The sequence below is a fragment of the Caretta caretta genome, chromosome 9, assembly GCF_965140235.1.
Source record: "Caretta caretta isolate rCarCar2 chromosome 9, rCarCar1.hap1, whole genome shotgun sequence".
Lineage (NCBI taxonomy): Eukaryota > Metazoa > Chordata > Testudines > Cheloniidae > Caretta > Caretta caretta.
In genome coordinates, this window is record NC_134214.1 from 18366668 (window position 1) to 18392830 (window position 26163).

General features: G+C 39.2%; 2 protein-coding genes across 2 annotated transcripts in view; one reads left to right on the top strand and one right to left on the bottom strand.

The window, feature by feature from the left end:
• Positions 1–1139, bottom strand: part of SERPINI1 (serpin family I member 1) — an 80573-nt gene extending 79434 nt beyond the window's left edge. Inside the window, exon 1 of the mRNA XM_048864007.2 lies at positions 974–1139. The gene's annotated coding sequence lies outside the window, so the exon portion shown is untranslated. The remainder of the gene's footprint in view (positions 1–973) is intronic.
• Positions 1140–10502: 9363 nt separating this feature from the next.
• On the top strand, positions 10503–25926 carry PDCD10 (programmed cell death 10). The gene is made up of 7 exons (XM_048864013.2): positions 10503–10738; positions 14392–14445; positions 18897–19014; positions 19896–20022; positions 22549–22627; positions 23147–23229; positions 25443–25926. Exons 1-7 carry the CDS (start codon positions 10643–10645, stop codon positions 25522–25524), a joined length of 639 nt encoding a protein of 212 aa, XP_048719970.1. The 5' UTR covers positions 10503–10642; the 3' UTR covers positions 25525–25926.
• The last annotated feature ends 237 nt before the right edge of the window (positions 25927–26163 follow it).

The following is a 26163-nucleotide window of genomic DNA, read 5'->3' on the forward strand; positions in this document are numbered from 1 at the left end:
GCTGGTAAATATACACTGCCAGAGATTGCTATTCATTTTACTGAGGTGTCAAGATGTGCGTGAGACTTTGAGTGAGGGAGATTTCAAATTTGGTGTGTTGCATGTTTAGTGAGCCACACAATGCAAAAATTTTATGTTGTAAAGAGAAAGGCACTTTAAAATATGTTCAAATTGAAAAAGTTTTTCTCCAAATAGGGGACACTTACGAGTTATATATACACATGTACCCACCCACCGATACATATATACACATGCAGATATACACACACACATATACATATACACACACAAATAGCTACCTGTTTTAAATACCCTACTTCTACACTCATTCTGAATTAACTTAAAACTGAAAGACTTGTAATTAAATTTTTTGAATTATTTTTCAGTTTTAAGAACTTCTTAAATCTTCAGAGTTCTCAATATTATTTTCTCCAGCAAAGCTAACACACCCTGAATTGCATCAACACCAGATGTTGGTCCCAGTTTACAGCGAGTCATTGACAGAGTCGTGAGGCAAGTACAACAAAGCCAGGACTCAGATTTACAAATCTATAACGGATGTGGAAATAGCCTCTGTCAAAACAAACACTGGGGCGTGGAGAGAAACAACATTTTAATAAAATAGAAGATTAAAAAATGCAATGGGTGGGCTGGGGTGGGGACAAACATACCACTGCACTAGGTCACACCCATACCCAGATTCAGGGATTTATTTCACGGGGTTTGGGGCTCCACGAAACTGAGGGAGGTTTCTCAATAACGACTCACACGCATTGCAATATATGGAGGTGCAGCAACAGTCAGAGGGAGACTTTCGAACGGATCCCAAACAATGACTGCCAAGTCCACTGACATGCAAACCTCTGCCACGCATGAAACAGGGCGGGGGGCAGCTACCAAATGATTTCCTAGGGCGGGGAGCCCCCCCACGCACCCAGGCTGCCCGCACCGCGAGGTACCTGCGTGCGCTTACCTCCCTTGGAGCGCTCCTGCAGCCGATGGGGACGCCCTCCCGCCGCAGCTCCGCTGGACTGGGGCTACTCCCGGGGCCGGAGCAGCCGCGAGCACAGAGACCGCCTCAGGAATCGTTTCTGAGGCGTCCGCCGACGCCGGCATACTCTCGCGCCTGCCCCGCCCCTCTCGGGGCCACGCCCCTTCCTCCAGACCGACACTCCGATTGGGTTAGCTCTCCCCCCGCTCCTCCTCCAACTCTTCCCGCTCCGCCCCCTCGCATTGCCTGGCGGGAGTTGTAGTTGTTTGGAACGGCACTACAGGTCCCAGGGGCCCATGCGGCTGCGGGCTGGTTCCGGACAACGCCTGGTGTGTGGTAACCGCGAGGGACGCTTCCTTCTCGGCAGGCACTTCCGGCGCGGCAGCGGACCCCACTCAAGAGCGTTAAAGTCCCCGAGGAGGGGGGGGGGAGGTAAGGTACCGGGCTGTGTGTGCCCCTTTTCGGAGGGTGAGGAGGAAGCGCTCGGCTCCCACGGGCCGGGCAGGGTCACTAGTGTGTTTTCCTAGGGCCTGGTGATTCCCTCGCGGCTACGCTGCGTTAGGGGCGTAGGACGCTTTGGAGAATCCGGGCCCCGGCTGAGGGCCTCGCTCAGAGGAGCTGTGGGTCTCCGGTGGGGCGGGGGCGGTATTTGAGGCCTGGCAGTTCGGGAGCCGCTGTGAGGGAGGGGCTGGTAATGCCCTAAGATGGGGAAGGGGTCTGGGATCCCAGGGGTGGGGGCGAGCATCTCCCCACCCCGGCTAACAGCAGCAGGCTGAGGGGGTCAGCTGGCGGCGGCCAGGTGTGCAGCCAGACCCGGGCCCGGAGGGGCTGCCCTTCGGCCCTGTCGCAAGGCTTCACCCCTGCCCGTCCTCTGCGTGCCGGAGGCCAAGGGGTTAGTGATTCTGTGTGGCTCTTTCCCCTCTCCCCACATTTTGAGTCCTCTTTAAGGGGGCCCGATTTTCGGATTTATTAGTTTCTGAATGGCAAGTTGGGCACCCTCCCTCACTTGTGAAAATCTTGGCCTGGATGTGTATCTCGTGTGTCCTTGGCATGTAATATTTTAAGAAGGGGCTTTGGTTTGATTTACAAATGTAGGTTTTATAAAATATTTACATACTCGAATGATGGGAGTCATTCATAACTTCCCTTTGCTAGTCTTTGTAACTCCAATCTTGCAGTAGTGTGCATGAGAAACAGAAAGTGAAATGGACCTATTTGTTATTCAAGTTGAATAAAATGCAAAAAGTAAACAGCGTAAATGCTGATGTGTTTTTCCAGTTTAATAATTGAAGAGCAACTTAAGGAAAATTTAAAACACATAGTTTGTAACCTGGCTGTCCCTTTAAACAGTACATCTGACTGTCAAGGCTGGTTGACTTCCCTCCTCCAGCCTAACGGTATCAGGGCCAAGGCTCTGTTGCATCCCTATCCCAGGAAATAAGCTCACATGAAGAAGAGCAGTGTGCAGGTTAAAAACTTGTCTCTCTCACCAGCCAAAGTTGGTCCAATAAAAGATAGCAGAGGAGTAGCTGTGTTAGTCTGTATCCACAAAAACAATGAGGAGTCCGGTGGCACCTTAAAGACTAACAAATTTATTTGGACATAAGCATGGCACCTGAAGAAATGGGTTATGCCCAAATAAATTTGTTAGTCTTTAAGGTGCCACTGGACTCTTCTTTTCAATAAAAGATAACCACCTTGTCACAGCCTCACAATATCAATTTACTTGGTGGGTTGTGGTATCATTGAGGTTAGTTTTACATTCTGGTTTCTAAAATATATGCTACATTTTAATTTCTAGAAACATCTGATTAAATCACAGGGATAGGAACAATAGCTTTATATTCAAATTCCTGAGACTGCATAGGGGGAGAGAACTTGATAAAGAAACTGATGCATGCTGTTACCTTCACCATGGTCATTGCTGTGGTTGCATTGCATCCATGCCGATAATTTGTTGCTTGACTAAATGGTGGTGGTGTGATCTTTGCTAATTCTTTTAGGTTTTGTAATCATTTTAATTTGGCTAGGTACAAAAATTGGAGCCCAATTTAAGATGCCTTTCTTGTGTAAGTGATAGGTAGAGAGATATTAAAAATGGGTTTCAGAGGAACAGCCGTGTTAGTCTGTATTCGCAAAAAGAAAAGGAGTACTTGTGGCACCTTAGAGACTAACCAATTTATTTGAGCATGAGCTTTCGTGAGCTACAGCTCACTTCATCAGATGCATACCGTGGAAACTGCAGCAGACTTTATATATACACAGAGAATATGAAACAATACCTCCTCCCACCCCACTGTCCTGCTGGTAACAGCTTATCTAAAGTGATCAACAGGTGGGCCATTTCCAGCACAAATGAGAGAACCTGGATTTGTGCTGGAAATGGCCCACCTGTTGATCACTTTAGATAAGCTGTTACCAGCAGGACAGTGGGGTGGGAGGAGGTATTGTTTCATATTCTCTGTGTATATATAAAGTCTGCTGCAATTTCCACGGTATGCATCTGATGAAGTGAGCTGTAGCTCACGAAAGCTCATGCTCAAATAAATTGGTTAGTCTCTAAGGTGCCACAAGTACTCCTTTTCTTTTTATTAAAAATGGGCTATATGTTTATCTGCCTTTTGACTGTCTGAGGTGCTAATCTCACATTGAAGTTCACTATTTCAAAATAATGTGTTGAGATGGGAGTGAATTGCAAAACTGATGAGATTCAAAACAGTTTTAATGAAGCTGACTGGTAGACTTTCATGTTTTCTGTAAATTTTTCCAGAGTAGCAGCCGCGTTAGTCTGTATCCGTAAAAAGAAAAGGAGTACTTGTGGCACCTTAGAGACTAACCAATTTATTTGAGCATGAGCTTTCGTAAGCTACAGCTCAGAAGTGAGCTGTAGCTCATGAAAGCTTATGCTCTAATAAATTTGTTGGTCTCTAAGATGCCACAAGTACTCCTTTTCTTTTTTTTGTAAATTGTTCGCACAACTTCTTAAATGGTGGCACTCAGCCACATTCACAACAGTGAAGTGTACCTAATTTACAATATGCACTTGCATTTTTATCACAAGTAAACCAATTATAATTATAATTGTCTATATGTTTTCTATATAAATATAACATTTATAGGTTATAAAATACCTGATTTATTTTTTTTTGTTGGTTTTGCCATACACATACAACTTTTTTTGAAATAGCTTATTGCCATACAGTTTCTCAAGTATAGCCTCTGCTTAGGTGGCTCTTTATTTTTGGAACGTTTTTTGGGCAAGCCCATTTTGAAACTTTAATGGGGTATTATTTCACTTTCTGATAACATTTTTTTAGTACCCTGATAAATGAAACTGCTTGGTGTGTGAGGCAGGGGAGACCAGAATCTATACAAATGAGTGCATGTTCCTTTTTTATTTTATTTTTGCCCAGTTAGACTAGCAAAGTTTTAGTTACAGTGGTTTAACTTTTATTGATCTCATCATGTTTATAATGTAAATCAGTGGTCCGGTAAATGTAACAATATTTGCTCTACATAAACTAAATTTTCATTCTTTAAAAGAAAAGATCCTTCAAAAGTGAACTGATCATCAGGTTTGTCACAATTTTTCCTAAAATAAACAAAAATTGTTTAGTATAGTCATTTATATTTTGGTTAATCATTTAGAAACTCAAATATAGTTAAGTTACTCATAAAGTTGGAACATGATTAAAACAAACCACATTTTACTATTTTTCATCAAATCACAAACATTGCCACCTGTCTTCACTTGGTGACTGGATTAAGCCCTTCCTGTTAGGAAGTTTCTGATTACTCTGCGGATAAAAATAGATAAAAAGAGCCAAACTGCCTGATTCCATGAATACAGGATAGGATCTAGTCAGGACAAATGCTAATTTTTTTTCTATTGAGTTTAGGCCGGTTACAATTTGTTAGTCTCTAAGGTGCCATAAGAACTCCTTTTCTTTTTGCGAATACAGACTAACACGGCTGCTACTCTGAAACTAGGGTTGTTGAGGGTTCATTGTTCCTCAACCTGGCCTTTTTTGAACCCTTATCTTTTTTCTGTCTAGAGAAAGTGAGGAAGAACTTGCTGCAGATTAGCAGTGCTTCCCATAGTCAGGGTAGGATGGTGGCTTCTCTGAGGAAATTGTTATGCAGCCTCTGCTCAAGAAACCAACACTTGACACTGGGAATCTGCTAAATTATTGTCTGATGTCTAATCTTCCGTTTTTGGAAAATATTATAGGGAAGGTTGTGCGGAGACCATTCTGAGTACCTAGATACCTCAGATGATCTTGACTTGAGACTGTACTGATGGTATTGGGAGACCTCTTGCTGGTGATAGATGAAGATTTGTCTGCATGCTGATAAATACGTGCTGCTTTTTGATGTACTTGATCATGAGGAGTTGATGGGATATAGCCTCATGTTTTCTGCATTTTTCTAAAAAGTGATGTCGGGCAACTGCTTTTCCATACCCCAGGGTGCTGTCATGTAGAATTCCACAGGGTTCTAACCTATCTTCCCACTTGGGAAGATTATTGAGGCGGTGTATGATATGTGGTGTTTTTAGTATGCTAATGACATACAGCTCGAAACTTCCTCTGCTTAGCCTAATGTTTGGAGCATGGATGGAAATAAGCTGCTGAAGTTCAATCAGGGTAAGACAAAGGCAATGCTGGTAATTTGAGGGAAGCAGCCAGAAGACAATTAAAAATTATCATGTCTCTCTTATTGAGGATTGGTATATTCTGTTTGTAGATCTTGCAAACTGGAGTTGATGGTAACAGTGTCTAGGAAGACATTTCCCCCCCTTTTTTGCTTAGTTATGAGATGGACCATTTTGTTTGGATTGCTACTGCAATCCATGCCTTTGTCACTTTAAGGTTATAGAGATGCACTGTACGCTGTCAGCTGGCAGGATGCAGCAATCTGCAACTTAAGTGGTGTACCTTGTATGGGACACATGACATCAGTGCTTCGTGATATGCACTGAATTCTTGGTTTTCAGGTGGAGGTTAAGGTGTTGGTTTAAAGTGCTTGCATTGAAGCTCTCCTGTATAAAGGAGTGGGAGCTGGGGCAGGCATTTTTTTATGAGGGGCTCAGCATTGGAGCATGCCTTTTTTCCCCCCTTCCCTTTAGGCCTGCAGTCTGAATAACCTGATTTTGTTAATCTTTAAGGTATGCTGTAATGCCTCTCTAATTATCCAGGATTTTGGGGTGGGAGCAGCACAATAAAGGCAGGTTTTTGCAATGGTATTGTTAGGATTTGGTTTTTATTGTAGTAGTAGGCTATTTTCCTGGTTTTGGAGTAAGGATAACCTGCTGATTTTACTTCTGACTTGACTGTATGTTTAATTTTTGGCAAATTCATCTACGGATTAGAATAGGTGTGTTTGTATAGATGTCTGTGTGCTTATATAAGTGAGCTGTAGCTCACAAAAGCTTATTCTCAAATAAATTTGTTAGTCTCTAAGATGCCACAAGTACTCCTTTTCTTTTTATGTATAATAAGACCATATAGTAAGGTCCTCTGTAGAGGCAATGTTCTAAGTTTTTTGTAAACTCAAATAAAAAAGAACCTGAACTCTGCTGGAAATCTAGAATTTCCATGAGCTCATGGTAGCTGTGCTTGTAACTGAAGTGGGTTCCCAAGGTGTGCCAGAGATTTCGCATCCTACCTCATTTCCATTATTATGAGCCATATACTAAATGCATTGACCTGTGAATCCTCATCCACAGGGGTTCTCAAACTTCATTGCACTATGACCCACTTCTGGGGCCATGTAGTAATTTCTGTTATCGGGATCAATGCCTGAGCGTGTCCAAGTCCCTGGTTGGGGGAGCCAAAGTCAAAGGGGGGCCTATAACCCCAGCCCCACTGCCCAGGGCGGAAGCCCTCACACTTCGGCTTTGGCCCTGGGCCCCAGCAAGTCTAAGCCAGCCCTGGCAACCCCATTAAAACCCACTTTGGGGTCTTGACCCACAGTTTGAGAACTTTCAGAGTAACAGCCATGTTAGTCTGTATTCGCAAAAAGAAAAGGAGTACTTGTGGCACCTTAGAGACTAACCAATTTATTTGAGCATGAGCTTTCGTGAGCTACAGCTCACTTCATCGGATGCATACCGTGGAAACTACAGCAGACTTTATATATACACAGAGAATATGAAACAATACCTCCTCCCACCCATTCTTTTTACGTATTCTTTTATCTCTACGTAAAAGAATAAATGGACACAAATCAGATGTCAAGAATTATCACATTCATAAACCAGTCGGAGAACACTTCAATCTCTCTGGTCACGCAATCACAGACATGAAGGTCGCTATCTTAAAACAAAAAAACTTCAAATCCAGACTCCAGCGAGAAACTGCTGAATTGGAATTCATTTGCAAATTGGATACTATTAATTTAGGCTTAAATAGAGACTGGGAGTGGCTAAGTCATTATGCAAGGTAGCCTGTTTCCTCTGGTTTTTTCCTACCCCCCCCCCCCCCCCCAGATGTTCTGGTTTAACTTGGATTTAAACTTGGAGAGTGGTCAGTTTAGATGAGCTATTACCAGCAGGAGAGTGAGTTTGTGTGTGTATGGGGGTGGGGGGGATGTGAGAAAACCTGGATTTGTGCAGGAAATGGCCCGACTTGATTATGTAAAGAGTTGTCACTTTGGATGGGCTAGCACCAGCAGGAGAGTGAATTTGTGTGGGGGGGTGGAGGGTGAGAAAACCTGGATTTGTGCTGGAAATGGCCCACCTGATGATCACTTTAGATAAGCTATTACCAGCAGGACAGTGGGGTGGGAGGAGGTATTGTTTCATATTCTCTGTGTATATATAAAGTCTGCTGTAGTTTCCACGGTATGCATCCGATGAAGTGAGCTGTAGCTGACGAAAGCTCATGCTCAAATAAATTGGTTAGTCTCTAAGGTGCCACAAGTACTCCTTTTCAGTTTGAGAACTGCTGCTCTACCATACTGGTTCAGAGATACGGCATTCCTTCAGCCCACCTTCCTGCTATGGGCCATAGATGATAACATTACATCTTATTTTTCGTATACAGTTGAGTCAATATACTTCCTCCTCCACCACCATATTATGAGCTGCAGGGCCAACTTCAGCTCAACTCCTTGGAGCAGAGACAATATCCTATGTTTTTGCAGTGCCAGGAGTGCACTTAGCTCTCTAATTATCTTCGCCAGAATAGGAAGTTTGAACATCTCTACCCTAGGTTTTGTACTGGCTGTCATTACCATTCTAAATACTTGTCCTTTTAGATTGGCATAGGTAGTCCCTAAGTGACTTCTTAGATTCTTTGGCTGTTTGGGTAATAGGAAGCTCTACTTGGGGTAGGTTTTTATTTTATTTTAGGGAGGCTGGGATTATTCATTTAAATGTAATTGTGGAAAAGCTTCTATAAGAAAGTCTTGCAGCATATCCTGAATATGGTCACTGAATAAGCTTCTAATATCCTCTGGAAGTTTGTTCCTCAGCTAAATCCCCTCAACTGGGAGTGCCTTATCTCCTGTTCACCTGCTTGATTCTGTGCTTTGTGATCTGCATTGTACCAGAGGAATGCAGCTGTCTTGATTGTTCATGAACACAGAGATAGTCTCTACTGTAGGTGAGATCTGCTCCATTAACAACTTTAAAAGTTAGAATCAAGTCCTTGAACTAGCAGCAGAAGCAGATTGAGTCAGTGGAGGGACTGGAATACAGGCTTGAATGCACACTGGTTTAATCCTTGGAGGAGGCAGACATCTGGAGTCTTTGTACTGTTTTCACATTCAGCCTCTGGAAAATGCACTGTATGTATCCTGTTCATCCTCTACATATGTGTTGAGAGTCCCTTTCTTTAGATTTAACTGAGGTCCTCCTTTACCCCATATACTCTATACGTATTGGCTACACGGCACAGACTATACTTAAGCCTGAGTATGCATTCTACATGCAAAAAGCCAGTGATGAGCTGGTTTGAATGCAGACTGCTTGTCAACCTTCCTTGTGTCTCAGGCAGTGTACAACTGCCAGCTTGTGCTTGCCGTTTCCCTCAGATCAGTCACTAAGGCCACCTCTACACTACAAAGTTTTGTTGCCCACAGCTGTGTTGGTCAGGGGTGTGAAAAAAACCTCATCTCCTAGCCAACACAGTTATATTGGCAAAACCCCTGGTGTAGAGACAGCTATGCTGACAGAAGAGATTCAATACCTTTTAAAATGATATCTCTCCTAAAAATAATATGAAATGTTGCATAACAAGATTTTATAACACAAAAGTAAGGCATGCAAAGTTAGGTGATAAAGGAGGTATGCAACGATTCTGTAATGAATAGCATTAACTGTCATTCTGTTGTCAAGCTTTCCCTTTGGAATATTAAGATATATATATACAGCTTCGAAAACTTTGTTATATCAACACCATATTCTAAAACTGTTAACATGCAGCCCAAATTAACTTTAAAATGGGGGCTATCATGGTTGATAGAAACCAGAACATAAGACAAAGGGACAGATGAGTAAGAAAAATGGACTGATCTGTTGACCTATAATAAGACAATTAAGTCCCTTATTAAATTCTATATTTAAAAATCCCTTAATATTTGTTACAGATTTGATGTTTGAATAAAACACCCTTTCACAGATAAATCCTCAAGTTGGAATAATATGGTACGGGTATTTACCTCTGTCATGTGGGTTTCTCATGAACCAGATTATGTAGAGGTATGAGTATTTCCCTTTCAATACAGTGCTCATATGCAGATCTCTTCAAGTTAGATGGGTTGGATAGGGTGGAGAACTTCTAAGTACCAGATTCAGTTCCTGGAACAACTATTTTCCATTGAGCTAACATAGTTGCTGACACACCCTGAGTAGGAACAAGACATAAGATTTCTGTTTGTTTAAAGGCAAGATGTGATATCGAGGACTGAGCTAGCAGGAAAAAAGCGTGCAGTGATGATTGATTGTATCTTGTAATGAGTGATTATTAGGATTATATTGAAGAAAAAGAAACTAGATACATGCGTGTATAGATTAAAATGTGATTGTATGTTTTTATTTCTGTTTATAGTAATTGTGCATCTGTAAATATATATTGCCATTTCAGGTCTATAGTACATATCACTTTAAAAGTGTGCATTTTACATATGTGAATTATATTGTCTTCAGAAATCTTACGTTTCTGCTCACTGGTGGTGGTGAGAGCTTCCAACCTGAATCCTATAAGGAAAAAATCAATTCATTCTCCTTTTCCATACTTTTTTCAAGAAAAGTTGCGTATGACAACTTGAGATAAAGCTGTAGCCTTTCCAGTAGTGCCTTGCTTATCAAAACAAATTCTTGCATGGGCTACAGTGACTTAAAATTTTGGAACTTCATTAAGTAGAAATCCCATTCACTGAGGGATTCTTTTCTTGTGAACGTAATGTGTTTTTCTCTAATTATCATGTGGTACTACATCTGCTACTTGAAACCTTTTGTAGGAACGTTTCATCTGAAAATTGTGGCAGTAGTTCAGTGTTTATAATATGTATTTTCTCCTCCCTCCCAGGGCAATTTATTTTTCAAGTCCTTTAAGTATTCTTGCACGACGAGGAAAAAGAAGAAACACTTCAGTGAATGAGGAGTCTTTGCTTTTATAGCATTTTTCCTGAGAAGTGGATCTTTGAATGAGGATGACAATGGAAGAGATGAAGAATGAAGCAGAGACCACTTCTATGGTTTCCATGCCACTCTATGCTGTTATGTATCCTGTTTTTAATGAGGTAAGCTGTTTTCTCCTGTTCATAGCGTAATACTCTGTTCTGACTTGGAGGTACCTGAAACCAAAAGGCAAGTGGCACACTAATTAATACATGCTGTTCGCCTTGATATGCAAGGATGTCCTACCAAGCCCTCAAGTCCAACATCTACCATACATTCTTTTTTTGTATTTCTTCATCCTCCTTATCCTTGAAAGCCATCAGCAACCTTTAACATAATCTTCAACAATTTCAGTTTTTTCTTTTTTGCCCCGATCTTTTTCTTAACTCTGGTTTTGCAGAGAGAAGGAGGACCTTGAGAGAGAGATGTCAGGCTGCAAGTATAAAAAACGTAAACTTAAAGTAGCAGTAGATTTCTCCCCTCCCCCTCCAATCTTAGAAGTGAGAAAAGAGTAGAATGCAGCCTGTCTCTGTAAAGTAAGGCCTATTTTAGAGAATACTGTTCCATTGGGAAAATTATTTCAATGCTCCAGTTTGTGACTGGGGGAGTAAAGATGGGATTTAACAGCAAAATATAATTTTAAAGTAAAAGAAAATGATCTCCTGGTGCTAGAAATTAATGCATTTTGTGGTACTCGAAGCAAAGCTGAACACCTAAATGGTCTGATTACTGTTTATAAAGTTAGATTTTTTGCTGTGTTTAAGTGGTGGGAACCTGAAACAGATAGTGGTAATCAGTTTCATTACTGATCACTGTAGTGCATCACTGATCTTTTAATCAGAGTACATTTTTAAAACTCTGTGTAAAATGGTTGATGAATAGATCCTTTCCTGTAAGATCAGAATAGAAACAGCAGGTAATTCATGGGTCACTTCAATTGTTTCATATTCAAGACGTGCCTTAAGATCACTGTATTGACAGCAAAGGTTATCTGCAAATGTTGTATAGGTGGGAAATTTAAATCTGAATACAGGGCTAATCCAGAAATGTGGTAAAATGAGTGCTGAATTATCAAAGTTGGACATACTTTCTAGTCCATCAGTAACTAGGCAGGGTATTAAACAGCAACTATTAAAGTTAAAAACATTAACTTCTGTAGAACCAGAAAAATTCCATTCAAGAGTACTAAAGGAATTGGCCAAAGAGCTCTTTGAATAATTAATGTCGATTTTTAATGGATCTTGAATCATTAACTTTATTCCAGTTCTCTATAACTTCCCTAAAGTCATAACGATATTTTAAAAGGTTAAATGGCATCCCTGAGTTACAAGGCCAGTTAGGAAGACATTGATCCCAGGTACAATCATAGGCTGATATGGGACAATCAGTAAAGAAATAAAGGGTAGTAGCATAAATAATGCTAATCCACGTGGTTTATGGAAAAGAGGTCTTGTTGGATAAACTTCGTATTTATTGATGTGATCACAAATGTGGTTGATAATGTACTTTCCCTTCTTTGACTTAGTTCCATGTGGTATTCTGTTTTTTTTTTTTCCCTTAAGAAAAAGAAGCACCATTCAAAATTAGTGGAGCCCAAATTCAATAGATTGAAAATTGGTTAACTGCTAGATCACAAAAAGTAACTACATGGGGAATTGTCATCTCAGGGGTATGGTGTTCCTAGTGGAGTCCTGCAGTGGTCTGTTTTGAATTATTACTAATTAGTATCTTTATCGATGATCTAGAAGAAAAGATAAAATCATTACTGGTGAAATTTTCAGGTGACACAAAAATTGGAATGATAAATGAGTTAGAAACAGATCAGTTATATGGACTGACCTGGATCACTTGGAAAGGTGGGCCTATTTGAACATTTGTTTTAATACATCCCAATGCAAGGTCATACATCTAGGAACATAGGTCTTACAGGATGGGAGACTATCCTGGAATGTAGCCACGCTGAAAAGAACTTAGTGGTCATGGTAGACGACAGTTGAATGAGTTCCCAGTGTGATACTGTAGCTAAGAGGATGAATGTGATCCTTGAAGGCTTAAGGAGGGGCATAGCAAGTAGAAATAGGGATGTGATATAACCTCTGTACATGCTATTAGTGTGACTTGCTAGAATACTGTATCCAATTCTGGAGTCCACACTTGAAAAAGGATGTCGAAAAATTGTGAAGGGTTCAGAAGAAAGCTACAAGGAAGATTTGAGAGCTCAAAAGCATGCCTTATAATGAGGCTTAATATGTTCAGCCTTCTTAATTTATCCAAGGTTATGAAGTGACATGAACAAGGTCTATAAATACCTACAGAAGAAGAGATCCATTAGTAGAGGAAGCCCTTTAAACTAGCAGAAACAGGCATGTTGAGATCCAGCGGTTGGACTCTGAAGCTAGATATATTCAAACTAAAAATAAGAAGCACATTTTTAACTTCAAGGCTAATTAATTTTTTGTAACAATTTACCTAGGGAATGCGATGGATTCTCCATCACTTGAAGTCTTAAATCAAAATTGGATATCTTTTTAAGGTATGCTGTAGCTCAAACAGAAGATACAAGTGTGATGCAGAAGCTATTGGGTGAATTCTTTGGACCTATCTTATGTAGGAGGTCAGATAAGATTATCATAACGCTCCCTGTTGGCCTCAAAATCTGTGAAAGCAGATGATGTTGCAACAATTAAACTGGCTAAAATGTAAAACTGGTGAGCGTATGTATTGGTCCTGTGACTCTATGGTCTCAATTAATGGTAAGGCTTATCTTGTTGAGGGAATAATGATCCCAGGAGAATGTTAACACTGGTAGAAATAAATATAGACAACACGCATGCACAAATTGAAACTTAGAAAAAGCAAATAACAAAAAACTTGTTACTGGCATGAGTAATTTGAGCTTAGTTCTTTTTTGCTGCCCCTGAAAGTTCTAGTTTGAATAAGATGAAAAGGACTAACATTTTCCGTGGCATAGTTTACCCTAGAAGATTAAGTATTATGCATATTCCTGCTGCTGCATGATACACTTAGTAGTCTTCATGCCTATACTGAATTTTGTCAATCCTTTGTGATAATTGTTCACAATTCAAAATGAATTTTTACGCTCTGCAAGTTCCTAAGACAGCAATATGTGCTAATACTTAATTTTAGTTAAATAACAATGTGCAACCCAGTTTTCCTGATATGAAGTATCCCATTATCTTCCCAGTATGGACCAGATTCAGCTTAGGTGATGTCCTTGAGGTTGGCAGGGAACTTGCTTTATACAAAGTGAATATTTTATTTTTATAAAGGCCCAGTTAAAACATTTTAAAACATAATTTTAATCTAAAATGTAACTTTCTATATTGTAAGGTTAGTGTTAATTCTAAGTTGTGACATCTTTTCCCCAATCTGGACCATGTGTCTTCCTGCAAATACTGGAAATAGTTTAGACTTGTTCATGGGGCTCTGGGTTTTGGTCAACCTCCTTCTGTCTTTGGGTCAAATTCTCTGACTTCAGGAGCACACAGTGGAGAATCAACACTCCTGCCTTATCCATGAGCATTACAGTTTTTAAAGCTTATTTTGGGACAACAGTGTGCAAAATCTTCCCCCCCTTAGTGGTCGGATTTCCAAGTCTCTGTCCCACAACTGAGACCACCAACTGCGTGCTTCTTGTTTGTTCTGGCCTTCCCCATTATGACAGAGAAGGCCAAACAGAGGCTCAGAGGTAACTACTGACTTTTCCTGATTTGATGAACTTCATGTTACTAATGGTTCTAAACTTTCATTGCAGCTAGAGCGAGTAAACCTATCTGCAGCTCAGACCCTGAGAGCAGCTTTTATTAAGGTGAGAAACTAATAAAGAAAGATTAAAAGTTGTCTCTCACTCAAAAACGCTATAAATAAATGTTTGAAGCACAGTTTAAAATGTGTTTTCAGCTTTATTGCTCTATTTTCCCTTTGTGCCATCTTGTTTTAGAAGCAATATTTGGTAAGAATCAAATGGTCTACAAGGAGAGTACCCAGCTTCCACTTCTTTGGAAAGACTAATGGATTGGTCTGTCTCAAACTTGTATGATTGGTTTTAAAAGTTTGTGCTATTCTGTACTGGACTGATGGGGGAGATGGAGTTATTTTGTCATTGCTAAATGTACTGATATTAAGCACCTTTGATGTTAAAAAAAACCTTAGTAGAGGATACTTATAAAAATCATCATTCGTATAGACTTACTGACAACTGCTACTTCACATTAAATGTACAGTAGGAGATGGGTGGATTGTAGGTTCTGAACACTCTGCTCATTGCTTAAGACAGACAAACTTTATCTCCAGTAAATCATTTCAGTGGAAATTCTGCAAGGATCCTCTTGAGTTTTCATTCTACTGTGTATGTGATTCACTTCTGCCCCCAGCCTCCTTCTCTTCCTCTTCCCCCATGGCAGGAAGTAAACTGGCTTTAGGCTAGTTAATTTTACTGCTTTTATAGATTATACAGATGAAATCTTGCCTGGAATTAAGATGGGAAAACAATGTTGAAATTTCTTCTGCAGTAGGCGTGAGATTCTGTGCTGTGCCTCTAAGGGTATGTCTGCACTACACACTAAGCCTGGGCTCTCACTCAGGCCCCACTTCTGCCCACACCCAAATCAGTCTGACTTGGGTCAGCAAGCACTCGTGACCAGAGTCCTAGAAACCTGCTAGGGCAGAGGTGGGCAAACTGTTTGGCCTGAGGGCCACATCTGGATATGGAAATTGTATGATGGGCCATGAATGCTCACAAAATTGGGAGTGAGGGCTCCGACTGGGAGTGCAGGCTCTGGGGTGGGGCCAGAAATTAGGAGTTCAGGGTGCTGGAGAGGGCTAAGGGCTGGGGTAAGGGGGTTGGGGTGCAGGAGGGTGTGAGGGCTCCGTCTGGAGGTGTGGGCTCTGGGGTGTGCCAGGGATGAGAGGTTTGGGGCTGAGGCAGGGGACTGGAGTGTGAGAGGGGGTACGGGTTCTGGGCTGGGGGCACGGGTCCAGGATGGGGCCAGAAATGAGGGGTTCATGTGTGGGAAGAGGGTCCGGACTGGGAGGTGTGGGGGAGGGGGCTCTGGGCTGGGGCTGAGGGGTTGAGTTTGGAAGGGGGCTCTGGGCTGGGGGAGGGGGTTGAAGTGTTTTTTGGGGGGGGTGAAGGCTCCAGCTGGGGGTACGGGATCTGCGGTGGGGCTGGGGATGAGGGGTTTGGAGGGTGGGAGGGGGATCATGGCTAGGGAAGGGGGTTGGGGCAAGGGAGGAGGTCGGTCTGCAGCTGTGCTACCCGGCTGCCCAGAGCATTGCGCCGGCGGCGCAGGACACTGAGGCTGCAGGGGTGGGGGCTAGCCTCCTGGGCCAGGAGCTCTGGGGCCGGGCAGGAGGGTCCCGCGGGCCGTAGTTCGCCCACCTCTGCCTTAGAGGCACAGAACATTGCTTCGATACCATTGCTATTGCTTGTTAGCAGCAAATATATCATGAAAGTATTACCTCAAAATTACAATTAAATAGTGAAATACTTCACTTGATACAGGGCTTAGAATGTGCTCTGCTATACAGAATGCTGTTGGCCATCCCTTGTCATTGGCAATAATTTCAAAGATATACTGTGGAAGTAATAGCATTTGATAAGTCTCTGTATATACCGACTATCTTGAGAAATCTAATTTATATGCTCTAAAGAGTCCATTCTATGAAGGATTTTCACTTCAGAGTCTTAGCTCTCTAATATGAGACTGGTAGTTCACTAGCTTTTAAAGTTCTTTGATCCTGTGGGTAGCAGTAGCAGGGTAGAGCATGAGCGAGGTACTCTGTGGAGTATAAAAGCTGCCCTCCAAATGTTCCAATCAGTTTCTTCTTAACTGTGGTTGGAGGAGGAGCTCCTTACAGGACACTGGCCTCGAGCTGGTCATTTTTCCAGCTTTTCATGGGATCCCAACAATGTTTTATTTGCTCTCCACCTGCAGTAACCCTGACTTTCAGTCAGGTCTGATGGTGGTTGTATTTTTGAAGTCTTTTCATCACTGGCATTTTTTTGGCATTCTAACATACATTTTTTTCTTTTGGTCAGAGCCTCAGCACTACTTCAGCGTTCTCTACTAAATGTACAATGCTCCAGTGTCAGCATTGTTCTCTGTCTATTCCCGCTTGAGTCTAGAGGCTCTGGCATCAGATTTGTTAGGCACCTCAACACCTTCCATCTCAATGCCTTGTTCTATACATGTCTCAGCACTTTTTCTGTATATATTGGTTCAGTGTTTTCCTCAATGCCCTTAGAGGCACAGCATACTGGTGCTTCTTTTTTCTTTATTTTAAGTAAGGCCTCTGAGAAAGGAAGATGATCATGGGTTCCAACCTTGTCAGTGCATGACGGACCAATGTCAAAAAGCTAGTGACCATGTTTTTGTTCTGACTTCCTCTAGGTCAACCCTGATGAGTAGGAGGGCCACATATGTCTGTAGATGTCACATAAAACACTGAAGAAATGGGGGAAGTACCTTCAGGCTCTCTTTGAGGCATTCCCTGGGAGACTGTTGTGAGTCCAGTACTGAGGCTGGTCCAGAATGCTTTGAAGAGTAAAATCTTCAAAGCTAAAGCCCATCAGCCAAGCCTATTGAGTACTGAGATTCAATGCCAGCACTGCCAATGTTGATGCAGACTTGGCTTCATCTTGTAAACCTACTAGGGTAGCTTCAATACCAAAGTGCTCTATCTCCTCACCAGCAAACCTGAGGATTACAACTGCACACAAGGGTCCCCAAAAAACAAAACAAAAAAACCAACCCTTAAGATGTAAGAGTGAAAATCTTGCAAGATGATGGATTCAGAGAAACAGAATTACAGATAAATAATCCCCCCCCCCCCCGTGTTCCCGTCTAAAAGCTTTCCAGGTATTCTTTCTTGAGTTCTAATTAAATGCAAGCTGGTATATGGGTACAAACTTGTGAACTCTGATACTGGAATGGAGTTTTGGACAGGCACAGAAGTTTTCCTGACTGTCAGTGCAGTACAGTGCAACATGTTGTTGTGAGACTCAAAACATGACCTGACTGGAATAAAATAAGACAGTAGAGATATACTATCCATGTAATTCAAAAACTAAGAGGAAGAAGTCATCAGTGACGGTGGATGGAAAAATTGGTAGATGATGGAAAAATTAAATCCAGATGTATGACAGTTGACTTGTATAATAAAATAGTACGTCTAGGCTGCTGGTGAGAGAACTGAGTTCAAAATAAAACTGATAATTTAACAGTATATAGAAAATTTTTATTGATTACATGGATAAATATAGAATTAACATCTTATGCTTACAACAACAGTTCAGTGTAAAAACATCTCTAATTTTTGTTTTTCACCTTTTTAGGGGGTTCTGTTTTGTGTGTACTTTGTTTCTTTGGATCATGTTATTGTAAGATGTTTGAATATTATGTGGTAATGATTTTGAAAACATGTTAAACAAAAATATAAATCCAAAATAAATCTTACAAAATTTCACCCTCCTACATGTTTTATTAGACCCAAGGGGTAATAACGTTTTTGTGTTTAGTGCAATTAAATGAATATTTACATTTAAGGATTATTGAGTTTAAATAACAAAATCTCTTTATAAAGGGAATGTATTGTAATAGTAGGTGGTAGGGACTAAAGTAAACACGAGTAGTGGAAAATAATTTTTAAGACAAGAAGGCGCAATAGCCATGTATGAAGCCAGTTATTGGATTATGCAGATCTGTTGTAACACCTGCAGAGAGTGTCCTCTTCTGTTACTGACACTCCATTAGAAGAAACACTGAAGCATTTGAAAAGCTATGAAAAAGTAATACTAGTGATATGTGAGAGTTATGATATGAGGACAAGTTGAAAATCACAATATCTGTGTAACCTGAAAAAAATACAGTTGAGAGGAATTAAATAGAAATATACAAAATGTCTTCTCGCCTTCTATGTCAATATAATTTTAATGTTTTCAATTTTTATTCAGAGGGTAAAACCAGGTAAAGGGAGAGTGTGAGATACCCGTAAATGCTTTTCATGGAAATGGGTGAAATTACTTATTGGGAAAATTCCTGATGCAAAAACACTTCAGTAGTTCAAGACCCATTGATGCGATTGTGGAAAAAATGTTTTACAAAGTGGTCTGCTGTTATGAGCCTATTCAACTTCTCTAGTCCGTAATAATTTGATCTTGTATGTACAATCTGTTGTCCCATTGAAATTTAGCTTTATGCTTTAAAATGTCACTCAAGTCCTAAATATTTCTTAATCAAAATATTCTTTATAATATAGGCTGAAAAAGAAAATCCAGGTCTCACACAAGACATCATTATGAAAATTTTGGAGAAAAAAAGTGTAGAAGTGAATTTTACAGAGTCTCTTCTGCGTATGGCTGCAGATGACGTAGAAGGTATTTATCTCTGGGAATGGGAGGTGGGAATTGCATTTAAACCCATGTTCTCTGATATTGATGGGTATAAGCCTACTTTTTTATGCTGTTTTTCAGAGACAAATGTTACATTAAATCTGAAAATTAGAATAGAAAATCTGTCAGTTTTCTTTTTCGGGACAGGTTTCGTCTTAGCATTGGAAGTACAGGTTAATCCTGTTCTTGCTGTAATGAATCCCCTATAATAGTGAGCATTTTTTTTTTTTTTACAAATCCCGTTGCAATATAGGAAAAACCATATTATAATGAGCACTTGTGGTGGTATGGGTATTTTATTGGGCATAGTAATTTAACTTACATATTTATTATACTCTGTAATTCTAAAAGCATAATTAACCTTGCAGTGAAAATGATAAATTATTAGAACGCACAGTGCATGTTATTTACTCACTATAGCATTAAATCTGCCTTTTCCACAAGTTAGGAGGCAAAATGTTCTTTCTAATATGGTGGGGTGTGTTTTCCCTGATAGAACCAGGAATTCACTGTAAGAGGGTTTCACTCCATTTGGTAAACTTCTTTCATACTGTATTGGATTAGCACAATGCAGTCATTCCATTCTGTGGATCTTCTGTGGATTTTGTTTTTTATAAATTACATTAAAATAATGAATGTTCTGGGTTTTTTGGATTGAGTGGATAAAATCAAGTAAAGGCATTTATAACAGACTATGCTTCTATTGATATAGAAATCCATTGCACATGCGTAATGCTGATCTGTGTACCTCTTTTAAAATACTGCTTTGAAGTACTGATGGAACTTTATGAATAGCAATATCCACAGTGTCACTAAAAATATACTTGAGGGTAAGTCTTTTCTTGTAATTTTGTTTTGCCTATCAGAGTATATGATTGAAAGGCCAGAGCCAGAATTCCAAGACCTAAATGAAAAGGCACGAGCACTTAAACAGATTCTCAGTAAGATTCCCGATGAGATCAATGATCGAGTGAGATTTCTTCAGACAATCAAGTAAGTGCTGCATTCTGTATTTATCTGCAGATCAAGCTGGAAGCCTTGACTTGGATATTAAGATATTACTACATGTGCTTTAGTGATGTAATGTGGTGCTTTCAGTGCTCCTTGGGCTTTTGGCAGAACTGTGGTCCTCTGGAGGAATGGACCAGCATGTTCAGAGATGCTGTACATTGCATCTTTGTGTAGCATGTGGAAGAAGCACAGGGGCATTAAGATGTTTTGTACTACTTTTGCTTGTGCTGCACTTGTTTTGGGCTAAATAGGACATTGGTTGCAGTTTGACTTTTCATGATCATAGAAACTAATCTTGCTTATATATTAAAAAGTAGTTTTGTTGTAATGTGTGATAAATACCTTTACAATATTTCACTTACACATAGAGACTGTGTGTCATAGTAATAAAATATAAATCACAGTATGAATAAATATAGGACAGGATTGATTATGTAGGTAGTTTATAATTGCATGAAACTAACTAACTTATCCACACAACCGATGAGTGACTTGCCTAAGACCATAAAACAAATCAATGTCACAGTAGTAACACTGTTAATGTCCATGAAATATAATAATACTAATAATAATGCTATATGTGCTAACAGTTGTTAACTTAGCACAAGATGCAGCTTATTTGAAAATGGTTGAATCTATAGTTACATGCTTATGCTCAAATAAATTTGTTAGTTTCTAAGGCGCCACAGGCGTTCTTTTTGCTCATACAAACTAACACGGCTACCACTCTGAAACCTAGAATTACATGGTTAGCCTAATTTGATGATATAATGCTATTTAATTTGTACACTTTTTATATTTTGATTACTTGCTTTTGTTTGGTTTTTTTATGGGGATTTTGAATGCACAGATGGGGCAATACTGACTGAGAGATTTTAGAGGGGTTTGTGTAATACATAATGTATAAATCTTAGAACTCAATTTTATTGGTTTTGCGGCTATCCATACATGTTATAATATCTTGTATCCAGGTAAACGTACTTTTGTATCTAAATGTCAAGAGTTGATCTTCCCTGCCACCAACACAACTTACTAAAGTATATGTGTATGTAATGGATACTGATGGATGAAGGGGTAAATTTTCTTAATGCTGATTGGCTTATACATGCCCATGTTTGTACTGCTATTTTTAAGTCCTTTTGTACAGTACTGACTGAAAACTCCTGGCTTTATAAACAGCACTGGCTTACTATATTGGTTAACCATTCTCGATTTCTATTTCCATTGCATATGTGGGTTTGATTTGTTTTTCTCAAGTCGTTGTCTTACAGTGTGGCAGTCTTCACTTTTAGAGCTTGACATTTCAATAGAAGGGTTGAGGCAGTGCCTTTGCTTTTTATAAAAGGGGGTGGGGTGAAGGAAGATATGTTCATGTCCCAATAATACAGCAAGCTTGGGTTTGCTTGAAATTCACAAGCTAAGGGGAACAGTTATATAACTGAAAACCGCTAATGTTAAACATGAAACAAAAAGGGTCAGACAAAGATGTCATTTCTATGCGAAAACTTAATCTTGATTAGTTGGGCTACTTTCAATGAACTTTGGATTCACTGTTCTGGACTGATACAGTGATACAAAGTGTCAGCAATTTCTCAAGCAGGAAATAGCCTGTAGCACTTTATCAGAAGAGTACCTAGATCTCTGCTTTCTGCTCAGTGACTAGGAAATGGGATTATAAACATCCTGAAATGCAATTTTTAATTTTGGTAAGATAGTAGTAAAATTGCATATAGAGTGTAATTTTTAACATTTTATATAATGGTGTTTATAAAACTGTGCACACTATTGTACAATTTTGATATAAAGAAAGTGGCACAACACAGTAACTACTCTCTTCTGACCACTCTTAGTACAATAAGAGAGATGCTAGCTGGTCTTGTTTCAAATTGATTTTAAATCCTGCAAAACTAGATACTGTTGTACACATCAGTCCTATGTGTGGGTTAGTGGCATCAAATTGCTTTCAAAGGGACTGGATGTGAACATTTTCTGCCAGGCAGTTTAATTTTTTTTGGTGTGATTGGGCAAGATACAAGGAATCCCAAACTGTTTTGAGCCCCTTGGTACCCTAAATGTAAGGCACATAATGGATGATTTTTTTTTCATATTTGGAACAGACATTAAGGATCTAATTCTGCTATTAGATCCACACCTGCAACTACCCCTTAAGTTGCTAGGAGCTGTGTGTGCGTACTGAAGGCACAGTTTGGTTCTTACTGTTAAACAAGTGAGTACAGTATATAGTATTGTTTAACATAGGTTTCCATATTATTGGGCAGATGCTAGCTCTCAGAGTCTAAGGAGCACTTTAAACTTAATTTGGATTTAAGTACTATATAATCTGATTAGTTCTTTGCATTTGGTCTTCCTGCATCATATCTATATTATTTCTATAAAATTCTTTAGAAGTAAGTATCAAATATGATTTTTTTCCTGAAAGTGATTAAAATTCAGCATTAAATAAGGCTAATTTAAAATGTTATGATTATCTTTTTTTAAATCAAATAGGGACATTGCCAGTGCAATAAAGGAACTTCTTGACACAGTAAATAATGTCTTCAAGAAATATCAATACCAGAACCGGAGGGTACGTGAATTAAGATTTGCATGTAGTATTGTATTATTACTACTAAACATAAATATGAAAGATCTTTCGTTCTTATAGTGTAAGGGTGAGTGGTGGAATTTAACTAGTCATTGACAAGTCAGAAGGAAGTGTAAATGAAAAGAAAAGATAGAGCAGTATAACCAACTCAAATCTGTCACTAAGGCCATATACTTTTTTCTATTTATTTCTTCCAGTATGCATGGGTTTTTAATATGTATAGATGTGTCAGTGTTGTATCATTTTAAAAATATTGTATTAAAGTATAAATGTTTCATTTTCTGGAAACGTCTGACAAGAAACTTAGAAATTCCATTATTACTTACCTTTTCATTTCAAAATCTTTTGAATTCCTGGATCTGCATGTCTTTAATTCACTCTTTTTTTTGTTTTGCCCCCTAGTCCTTTGTAGCTTGTTAGTGATGAGTTACTATAAGTATGTTGTTCTGTAAAGGTATTGAATCAGATTTTTTTGTTTAATTGTGGATTTGTATTTTTTAGGCACTTGAGCACCAAAAGAAAGAGTTTGTAAAATACTCCAAAAGTTTCAGTGATACTCTGAAAACCTATTTTAAAGATGGAAAGTAAGTATGCTTTTGAATGCAGCTTCACAACAACAAATGTGTGTTTTCCCTTTTATGTGGTGTTAAATTACTTGGCCTCATATGGCCATAGCATCTGTCTGTCTTCATTTCTCCGTGTGTCTGTAAAGGGAGAATAAACCCATGAATACTTAAAAATCAACCACAAAGTAATCAGGTGTGTAATTTTGAATATTGTGATTCACTTTCTATAGTATATGTAGCTATGAGAACAGGACAATAGTAAGGTAAGCCAACTAAAAATCTGCACAGATATTTAATGTTTATAACTAGTGGTTTGTGAATGGCAGTTTGAATATAGATGTCTACATTTTTTATGTGTCTTCTAATTTTTCATCTATTTAAAAAAAGGCAGTTCATTAAGGTTCATGTCTTTTTGTGTTTTGGAATCCACTTGTGCTATGGTATTTCACTGTCACTTACTGTTATGAAGATGATCTGATTTCATAGTCCAATACATGTCTTGGAGGCAGGCGGAATCTTCAGCCAACTGGTATTGCTTGTCTTTCATTTTCCATTCTGTTGTGTCAAAGTCAACAAAGGCTGAGAGCATTGTTGAGACATTGCACCATTATATGAGGGAAATTGTCCTCAGTGATCACCTCCCCTGCTCCCTTTGAAATCAATGGTAGAACTGCCACGAGGATGCAGGACCCTGATAGTTTACATTTAGAAAATTTCCTTCATACCACAATATCTCCAAGTACTTTTCAGATAATATAAGCACCAGTTAGATGTAGTCTGCAGACGAATAGGAGAAGAGAAGAAATTTTGGTCAAGGACATAGCAGCAAATTTGTACTGTTGGTTAGATCTTACAGAGATAGGGATGTACTTGGCCAATATTTCTCTCATTACACACATTCATGCAAGTGAATGGAATCTTTAGTATTCATGCAGAGTTCACGATATGTTTTTTGCCAGAGCTGAAAGATTATATCTGAGGTGAACTGTATGGTGTTTCAACTAACTTTGGAGGAAGGGGAGAATCATTCTTGGTATTCCATTGTGTTTTCAGGGAATCTTTGTATTTGAACCAGATGCTAACTGACAATGTGCGGGAATCCTGTCCCCAGCCTGAAGATGGTGACTGCAGTGCAGGGCCTTGAAGTTTCAGGGTTAAAACTGTAGTTCTGAGTAGTACAGTTCTTAAGTCTGTACTAGGAATGTAAAGAACACCAACAAACTGGAGAAATAGCAAGCTTCCTATAATAATCAGACACCAGTCAGGAGTTATAAATAAGATTTTATTCAACTTTGAAAGGGTCTTCTAGTATAGGAATATGCCATAATATGCATGGTAAAATATATTTGAAAGTAACAGGCTTACACAAGTGATAGAAGGCAAAATTAGCAGGGGAAACTAGAAACCTGGAATAATGATGATTAACAAAAGCTATCAGACCAAACACAAAAACACATTAATAATTTACACTTCTGTAGTGCCTTTCATCTGATAATCTTAAAGCATAGAAGAGCCAGTGCTAGGATTTGGAGAGTCTGAAAAATACTGCATGAGATCCCATCTGAGACTTGAATTACTGACTATGTTGGGATACAAGAAGTGATATAACCTGCATAAAACTGGCCATGGCCCGAAGCTAGACTTTTTAAAAGGCACGAGAAAAAAGTGCAACAATAATGCAAACAAAATGACAGCAGTCTGACAATTATGGATTAGGGAGGTGAAAAATCCCATCTGTGTTGACCTCATTCTTGGTCTTTTTTAAGTTAAAGATGACTAAACAATGCTGAAGCAACACAGTATAGTTGCTCTGTTATATGGGGATGAGGGAGAAAATGGCAAACATCAACTCCTGTTAACTTCAGATGGACTTGTAAGTGCTCACCACTTCTGAAAATAAGGCCTTTAATGCCCACTTTTCTCTAGCTAGCTTTGGGTTTTTTAACTAAATTTTCAGGAGCCAAAAATACTGAAGATCCTACCATCAGTTGCTAGTATTCTTTGCATGGGTAAGGCATGCAAGACTGTGATATCTAGTCATCAGCTGTAAATTGAATGGAGGCTGCTATACTGCAAAACATCTGAATGTGCTTCACTGTGATGTTTTGCTGAGCCAGGATGCATGTAGTTGTCCAGATTTGGTACTAAAATTTATTGCATAAAGTATTTCTAAAGCAGTCTTTGTCTGAAACCGTTCTTAGTGTTGAAATATGTTTCTTTTCTTACAACAGGGCAATAAATGTGTTCGTAAGTGCCAACCGACTAATTCATCAAACCAACTTGATACTCCAAACCTTCAAAACTGTGGCCTGAAAACTGTATATGTTGAGAGTTGTACTTTTCAATGGTGGATAGGATACCTTTATATGTAAATTTTAAAGTTTTGACTGTATAAATTATCAGTCCCTCTTGAAGGGACCTAATGCAGGATTTTGAATGGGATTATTGCCATCTTACACCATATTTTTGTAAAACATTGTAGCTTAATCATAATCTCACGATGAAGATTTTGCATCACTTTGCTATTATCATTCTTTTCAGAATTATAAGCCAAAAGAATTTACGCCTTAATGTGTCATTATGTAACATTCCTTATAAGAATTGTAAATATTTGGTGTTCTATTTCTGACGTTTTAACTTGAAAGCGAAAAACTACAAGACTATGTATTTAACAATATTGGTGGCAAATATTCAATAAATAGTTTACATCTGTTAGTTTGTCTGTTTGTATGTGAACAGAAAATGTGTAACCTGTTTCCCTATAATTTAAGAATATACACTAGATGTAAGAAGTAAAAGAAAATTATGTGGGTGTTTTAGGTCAATGGCATTTTAAATCACAACATTAAAAAAGGGAGCTTTCCTGTTTTCCATTTAAATCTGAGAGCAAACTTTTTTGAAATGTATGACCAACTGTTAAACTTTGAGTAAGATACTAAGCTACACGTCTAT